At 47.4% G+C, this 8,626-nt stretch overlaps 1 protein-coding gene across 1 annotated transcript in view; it reads left to right on the plus strand.

Annotated features, from left to right (window-relative positions):
- Nucleotides 1-8,626, plus strand: part of LOC124241335 (SHC-transforming protein 3) — a 116,097-nt gene that overhangs the window by 102,533 nt on the left and 4,938 nt on the right. The window contains exon 11 of the mRNA XM_046665037.1: nucleotides 3,335-3,630. Within this exon, the coding sequence (XP_046520993.1) occupies nucleotides 3,335-3,630 (296 nt within the window). The remainder of the gene's footprint in view (nucleotides 1-3,334; nucleotides 3,631-8,626) is intronic.

The following is an 8,626-nucleotide window of genomic DNA, read 5'->3' on the forward strand; positions in this document are numbered from 1 at the left end:
CCCCCCCCGGTGTGCATGCACACACTCGTTCTCCCTCTCACTTTCTCTCTCTTTCTCACCCTATTCTTCTCCACTGAGCACAGACCTTGTGTGTATTCTACTTACTGGGGATACACAGGAAAACTAAATAGACAAAGTCCCTCTTCCCATGGAGCTTAAATAACCACTGGGGGTTACCAGGTGGGACAAGTGCTCTGATGGAAAATAAATCATGGTAGGAAGAGTGACTCGGAGCTCCTGTGGATAGCAACAGAGAGTGATGTGTATTATGAACCTTCTGCTTGTTGTATAGACTGAGAAAATCAAATCAACCATGAACTGGTTAATGAAAGTGGGAATTGTTCTTCAGGAATTTAGAAGGAGATTCCCGAGCTCAGAAAGACCTTTACATTCCCAAATTTCTTTTTCAAATGCCTTGAGAATTTTACAGGCTGAAGAGGGAGGGAGAGGATACTAGCATCTGATGAGTTTCTACCACGTGCTGGGCACTTCTCGTTTCACGGGATTTTAGCAACGGTCCTGCAGGTGGACACTATTATTATTGTTATTACTGTTACTATTCTCCAGAGGAGGAAGCAGAGACTCCTAGAGCTCAGGGAGTATCCCGCTGGTCCAGCACTCGCTGTTCGTGGTGTTGCGTGCAGTGAGGACAGCGCTGAGCGCTTCGATGGTTAGGCGGCACCACGACAACCAAAGGCCAGTTCTCCTCAGCCACTGTGGCTTCCCAGCCGCTGACTCCCATTCTGACCTACAGAAATCACCGGAGCAGAAAAACTGCAAAATCTCAGTGCGCCGCAGCACCTTAAAGATCATCCAACCCAATCTCTTCTTGTTAAAATAAGTGGAAGTAGCCTACGAGGTAGGAAGTGACTTTCCCAAGATGCAGCGCAAAGTGCTGGCTCTCGGAGCCTCTGCTGCAGTTGTAACGACGGCTCCCAACTGCAGTTCAGTCGCTGTGCTTGTGGTCAATATCCACTGTTTAATTTCGTCAACGTACCAGTGACTCCTGGCCCCAGAGCCTGAGGAGAATTAGATTGGGCTGGGCTTTGGGATGGGAAAACTGAAAACCAGAGCCCCCTTTTCTATTCCATTAAATTTCACCTCCTGCTCCCAAAACCAGAGAAAGGGAGACAGAAAGTCGAAAGGCCCTGGAGAGGCAAGTATCTATTGAAGAATGTGGGGAAAAAAATAAAGCCAGCACTCTGTATTGTTTATCTTAGACCACTGTAGCTAATAATGATGGTGGTAGTGAGGCTGACGGTAATGGTAATGGTGCTGATAGTGATGCTGATGGCAATGGTGATGATGATGGTGGTGATGTTGGTGCTGATGGTGATGGTGGCGCTTATGGTGATGATGATGATAGTGGTGGTGATGATGGTGATGATAATAATGTGGATTATTATGGTGGTGATGATAGTGATGGTGATGGTGATGACAGTGATGATGGTGGTGATGGTGATAGTGGTGACAATGTGGTGATGATGATGGCAGTGATGGTGATGGTGGTGATTGTGGTGTTGGAGATGATGGTGATAGTAATGGTGGTGATGACGATTATGATGGTGATGACAGTGATGATGGTGATAATGGTGGTGATGATGGTGATGGTGACAGTGATGTGGTTGGTGGTGATGATGGTGATAATGGTGGTGATGGTGGTGATGGTGATGGTGCAGAAACAGTATAATACAAATTTTCAACTGCTCCAGGTAATCAGGAAAAAATTAGGCTAAAAAGAGAAAATCCACAAACATAATTTTAGCCAATGATTTTAACCTCCTTTTCTCTCCAGATCTGCAAATGATTTAACAAGTGTCAAAGTGACTTAATTTTGATTTCATTTATTCACCTCACTTCCACCCATCTTCTCCTAGCATTTAACAAGCTGGCCTTATTTTACAGCATTCATTGAATATTCACAGAGTGTGACCTGTGTCCCAGGAGTAATGCTGGGCTCTGGGAATGCAGTTGTGCTCAGGAGAGAACCGTCTCTGTTCCTTGGTGCTTGCATTGTCCTAGGTTGGCAGTGTGGTCCCAAACTATCACCACAATACCTTACACTTGCCTAGCACCGTGTGCATTTCTCAGAGTGCTTCTGCACACGTCACCTCATCTGCAAGTCAAACACTGCAATTTAGTTAGTCATGCCGTGCGACTCCTTCTGCCACTGATGTTTGTTGCTGTTCGAGCTGCAGCCTTGGCGTTCCCTGATGCCCTGCAGTGAGAGGCGTGCTCTGAAGGGCGTGGAGTCACACTCAACCTCAGACACTCACGCTCCACGGGGAAACGAGCACAGGTCCTTGTCTGGGGTGGGGCACACAGAAGGCACCCAATAAATGTCAGTTTTCTTCTCTTCTAAAAATTCACCTGAGGGGCCAGTCCTGGGGCCAATTGGGTAAAGTTCTGCACACTCTGCTTTGGCAGCCCGGGTTTGGAGGTTCCGATCCCAGGCGTGGACCTACTCCACTCATCAACCACGCTATGGAGGCATCATGCATACAAAGTAGACAAGACTGGCATGAATGTTAGCTGAGGACTAATCTTCCTCAAGTGAAAAAAGAAGAGAAAAGAGGACGATTGGCAATGGATGTTAGCTCAGGGCAAGTCTTCCTCACCAGAAGGAAAAAGAAAAAAGAAATTCTCCTGAGGGGCTAGCCCAGTGGCATAGTGGTTGGGTTTGCATGCTCTGCTTTGCCAGCCCAGGGTTTGCGTGTTCAGATCCCAGGCATGGACCTACACGCTGCTCACCAAGCTGCACTGTGATGGCGTCCCACATACAAAAGGGAGCAAGATTGGCACAGATGTTAGCTCAGCGACAATCTTCCTCACCACAAATAAATTTTTAAAAATTTGCCTGATACAAAGATTTTGAAATAAACATTTGATGAGTTGGGTTTAGGTTTTGCATGAAATCAAAGCCTTGCAACTTGTCTTTTCTCTGTGTACTTCCTCTGGTCTTGGCAGGTTTTCATTCAGAAGAGAACAGATTTGTTAGAGGCTGGCTGATGTTCCAGAGGAAGTGGGTGGCGTGTCATGTGCATGGCCTCTTGCGGCGTGCAAAAGTGAAGGCATTCTGAGCTGCTAGACGAAGGGTGTGCTTGGATCCGTGGCACAGGGCACTGCGCCCAGCTGTCCTGGGAGAGCAGACTCATCAGGAGAGTCATGCCAGGATCTGGGCCCTGTAGGGATGAGTCGTTGTATGAGCAGCCAGTCATTTTCTCCAGCTCTCCTTTCTGATAGAAGTTGCTTTTGTGTTTCCATCTCTCGATTTATGCTGTTTATCATTTGCTCTCCTTGGGACTAACTTGTTGCTGGCAAATTTTGTTGGCAGAACCCTTTGAAGATGCTCTCAAGAACCAGCCCATGGGGCCCGTGCTGAGCAAGGCGGCCTCGGTGGAGTGCATCAGCCCCGTCTCCCCCAGGGCCCCGGATGCCAAGATGCTGGAAGAGCTGAAAGCGGAGCCTTGGTACCAAGGAGAGATGAGCAGAAAGGAGGCCGAAGGGCTGCTGAAGAGAGATGGAGACTTCCTGGTCAGGAAGAGCACCACCAACCCTGGCTCCTTTGTCCTCACCGGCATGCATGATGGCCACGCCAAGCACCTGCTGCTTGTGGACCCAGAAGGCACGGTGAGCACGGGGTGGGGGGGCTCCTGCACTCCAGACCCCTAACCGCCTCCCCTGGGTCACCACACGGTCCCCACTGTCCTTCCTTTACCCACACGTGCCTGCTGGGGTCCTGACGGTCACTCCTCAAGGACCCCAGAGCCCCGGCATGGAGGACTCACGCTTCCAGCCCAGAGCCGGGCCACAGAGCCCACGGTCAGGGCCCTGAGTGACTTATACAGGTGGGAAGGTCACCAGGGCCCAGGCCGAAGGCCTTAATTCTCATGTCCTTTAAAATAAATAAATACAGAAACTGAGGATTTCTCTTCCAAATACATTCATAGTGGACGAGGAAGTACGGGGTTCCTGGGCTTTTAGTATTTATCTCAAATCTCTCTGAAGTTGGGTCACTGAGGTTTTCTTTCTTAGGTGATAAAATGTGAAGCGCTCAGTAAAGCCCCTTAATTAGTCTCTGGCTTTCCCACCCAGAGAACTGATGCTGCGTGATGGTGAGTTCACCGTTCGTGGCAGTATGACTGTGTCTGAGTAGTTCTGTGGGTTTGACTGAACACACCCTCTTCCCATCAATAAATAGACTCGACTTCCCCCTGGCACCGTCCAAGAGCTGCTAAGTTTAATAAGTATAATTACATTTACGTAACCCTTGAATAAATTCCGGGATTGTTGTTTAACCTCTTCACCCGGTGAAACAGAGAGGCGTGTGGAGTTATCTCAATGGTGGTTAAGAACACTGCGTCTTTTGATTGATGGGTAGGATGAAGCCCAGATCTTCAGTTGGACTTGAACTCCATCTGACTGTGTGTGTCTGGGGTGGGACCAGTGTTGCCTGAGGTAATTTGCTGCCTCAGCTGTCTAGGCTGAGTTGCCCGCACGCTTCGGATCTCTTGACACCCATCTCTGTGCATCCTTGTCCCCTCTCCACTGGGCACCCACTCCCATGAACTTACGTAGTGTATATCCTTCCGGTCCACCTTCTTTAGTTGTGTGGATTTTTTACATATATGTACATTGAGGAAAACATGTATTTTGTGTTTGTGCATTTGAGAAATTTACAGACATACTATTGTCCCACAAATCCCATTTCATATCTTTTTTCCCCGCTTGGTACCTGTGTTGAGCGCTGTCAGTGATGCTTTCTGTATCCTGAGTTCTCTTTGCTGTGCGGCCCTTTGATTGCACTTCATCAGCAGGTTCTCCCGTAAATTTTATCTTGTGATCTTTCCCCATTGATCTTCTTATGGGGCTTTCTTGCTGAGTTTTTCAGCCTTCAAATTTCCATACGTGCTCTCCCACCTTTTCATCTATTGGATAATTTTGTCTGTGACGTTCTTCATCGAACCAAGTCTCTTTGGGATGTACCTGAATCCATCAGTTTTCCCCTTTATGGTTTATGCCTTTGAGTTTTCAAAGATTCCCTCACCTACAAATCACAGACATACTGAATTCTTCTATATTTTCTCCTGTTAGCATTATAGCTTTGTCTTTCACATGTAGGTTTCACTTCCAACTGAAAGATGATATAAGGCAGGGACCCAACATTTTTTAAATCTCCATATAGTCAGCCACTTTTTCTGTCACCGTTTACGAAATACTTTGTCTTTTCTCTGCGGCGCTGATGCCATTGGTTTTACATACCAGGCCCCCTGGACCGTGGGTCTGTTTCGGACTCTCAGTTCTGTTCTGTTGATCTGACGGTTTATTCCTGGTACGAGTCCCACATCGTTGACTCCTTACAGCTTTGAAACGTCCTAATACCTGGTGTGTGACTCCTTCCTCTGATTCTCCTTGTTATAAGTTCTCTTAGCTGTTTTCAGACCTTTATTCTTTGTTCTGACTTTAGATTCAGTTCATCAAGTCACCAAAAGCACATGATGGGTTTAATAGAACTTGCTTTGGATTTACGGTTAACGGGGGGCGGAGAGCTGACATTTCAATACTAAATCGTCACATCCATGAACATGGCATAAGTCACCACTCATTTAGTTTTGAGCTGTCCTTTGTTAGAATTTGAAAATTCTCTCCAGAAGGTTCCTGTGTTTCCTCTGCTGGGTTACTTCCTAGAGTGTCTGGTTTTAGTTCTCTTGTAAGTGGCCTGTTATTTCTGGTTACATTTTCTCAACAGTTATTGCTGCAGGGAGAGGAATGTGGGGTGATCGAGTGCCTAGAAATTTTCCTGATTGTGGTGGTTTTCATGGAGGGGCGGCCGGGTCAGACACAGGCAGTCTTGCGTCCTGCCTTCCCATCCCGTCCTGGCAGTCCTCGCCGTACTGCCCCGACCAGGGCGCCCTGGAGCACTGGCCAGGAGAGGGCGCACTTGTCTGTTCCCAACCTGAAAGAGACTGAAGTTGTTCCATTAAGAAGCATGTACCCTTTTAGCAGACTGTCCTTATCAGCCTAAAGGACTTCATTCATTCATTCATTCATTCATTCGTTTACTCAACAAATGTGTACCACATGACTCCTAAATCCTGGCACCTGTGATGTCTGTGAACCAGTCAAAAGGGCAATCTCTGCTCTAGTGGAATTCGTACATTTTAATTACCGAATTACTTTCATCCTGTATGCATACTGAACTTTATCGAATGCTTCTTCAGCATCTTTTGAGATAATAATGTGACTTCTTTTTCTTAAGTCCGTTAATGTGGGGAATTACACAGGCAGAATTTCACTGTTGTGTCCTGGCATAAACCCTGCTTGGTCTTGACACAGAAATCCTGAAACACGTTGTTGGGTTTGGGTGCCTAACATTTTCTTTAGGGTTTTTTCAGTCACCGTTCGTAAGTGGAATTCGTCCTTACTGTCGTTGCTGCCATCGCTTGTGGGCGCTCATCTGGTCTGGGCATCAGGATTATGGGGTCGTACTCACCTCTTACAACGAGCTGGGCTTTCTCCAGATCACAGGCGCCTCCCCTCAAACACAACCCCCCAGAGACCTTCTATTTTTTTACTCTGATTTATTTTTACCCCAAAGCACTTATCACAAACTAGCACCTGTTTATTTGCTAATTTGTTTCCTAATTGCTTCCCCCAGACTATATCTTCATGGGGGGAGCAGTCTTTTTCAGTGCAGGACCCCCAGCACCCGGACAGGGCCCGACACACAGTCGGTATTCAAGGAGCATCGACGCGTGAGCGCATAGAGCAACCTGGGCTTTCTCTGGTTGGGAGCTGAGAGCCCAGGAAGGCAGCTGAGGCGACACGGGTTCCGCGCTGCTGGCAGATATAGAATCACAAAGGAGGCTTTTTAAACAGAACCGTGCAGAGTTCTTGTACTTGCAGAGACTGTCTATTAATTCGGTTGTTGTGATCCAGAAGAAAATAGGAGAGAAAAGAGCCACACAATTCTATGAAAATGTAAATATTCTGGTTGAAAATTTTAGGTATTTTTAAAAAATGAAAAGTTAAAATTTACCTAAATTATACCATCCTACAGACAAAAAATGATGAATTTTTTGTTCATTCAGTCCTTCTAGACAAAAGCGGGGTGATTAAGAAAAGATTTGGAGCACTAATAATATATCACACATACATGAGCCGGGATGAAGAGACTGGGGAAGACGAGGACGGAATGGAGCCGTGCTCACGTCGGGGGGCCAGGGGTCCGAGCAGGCCAGACGCCTGCTGTGCTGTCCAGACAGCTCTCATTCTGGAGGAGAAACTTGTAGGATGGTTGAGAAAACTTCTAAGTCACCCCTCTACTGACTGTTCTTTTTGGGGGCTTTTTGCTGGATCTGATTATCTAGTTTAATTGATCCTGTGGAGGATAGCTTTAGCTGAAAAAGAAAATGGAAATGAAACACTTAATTAAAAATGTAATGTTGCCTCCTTGCTGTGAGGACACCAAAATAGACGATGAACACATTCTCTTCAATATTTATTCATCTGATTTTCATGGTAATTGGTTGGTCCCTGAGTATAACAGAGGAAACTTGGCAGAATGGATCACTCAGGGAAACAAGGACGCAAAACAGTTCTGTGTCTAAATTTACTTCCGAGTAGACCCACCTATGTGCCTTCCCACGGTGCACCCATCAATCAGGACCAGCAGCCTGGGTGGCCGAGACCTGGGGGACAGGGAGACGTGGCAGGATTCTGGGCACCGGGGGAGCGTTGGAGACGCTGGCCCTGAAGTGGCAGCTGGAAATGGCTGGGGCGGGGTGGTGGAGCAGCCTTGGAGATGGCATCTGGAACACGTTTTTTTGTCTTTTCAACATCTTCAGAACCGTTTAGTCAGCCCTCTGCATTTAAAATTATCCCCTGAGTCATGGATCGTTGATTCATTCTTTCAGCCTTGAAGGGCCAGCAGAGGGAGATGGGCCCTGTGCATGTGAAGAAGCCGCTGCCACCCCGTGGCGGGGGTCCCAGTGGCTTCACTCAGGTGGTCTCGGGTTGTGGCACATTGGGGAGCACAGCAGGGGCTTTGCATTCATAAAGTCACAGAACAGTGACAACCGTCCAGCACCCCGCTCTTACTAGGTTTTTATTTTATTCTGAGAGTAATTAAGAAAACAGCAAGTCCCCAATCCCTCTGCTAAATAAGCCTTGTTGTTATTTTAAGATTCCCTTCATATTAGTCAGTCTAGGGCTATGCTGCCGCAACAAAGAAAATGTGAATTCTGGTGAAATGTGGTTTGACCCACCGAGCTTCAGTGGCTACTCACACGAGCCCATGTGCACCGGGCGGCCCCCCAGGCCCCCTGGTCCGTGGTCGGGTGACTCCGGGATCCAGGGGCTTTGAAATTCCATGAATACCCTGTCGCCAATCAAACTTTCAGTCTATTCATTTATCTGTTTTTGTCGGTGTGGAGTCACCATTCCTATTTCACTCAGTGGCTTCTAAATGGTTACTGTATTTATTCTGCACTCCTTCAAGCTACTTCTGTGTCCTTGTGACACATTGTCACTATCCTTTTGTATCCTCCTTCTGATACAAAACACTATAACAGGGTTATCTCCCCCCCCCCCCCCCCCCCCCCCCCCCCCCCCCCCCCCCACCCGC

This window comes from Equus quagga, chromosome 6 (assembly GCF_021613505.1).
Source record: "Equus quagga isolate Etosha38 chromosome 6, UCLA_HA_Equagga_1.0, whole genome shotgun sequence".
Classification (NCBI taxonomy): domain Eukaryota; kingdom Metazoa; phylum Chordata; class Mammalia; order Perissodactyla; family Equidae; genus Equus; species Equus quagga.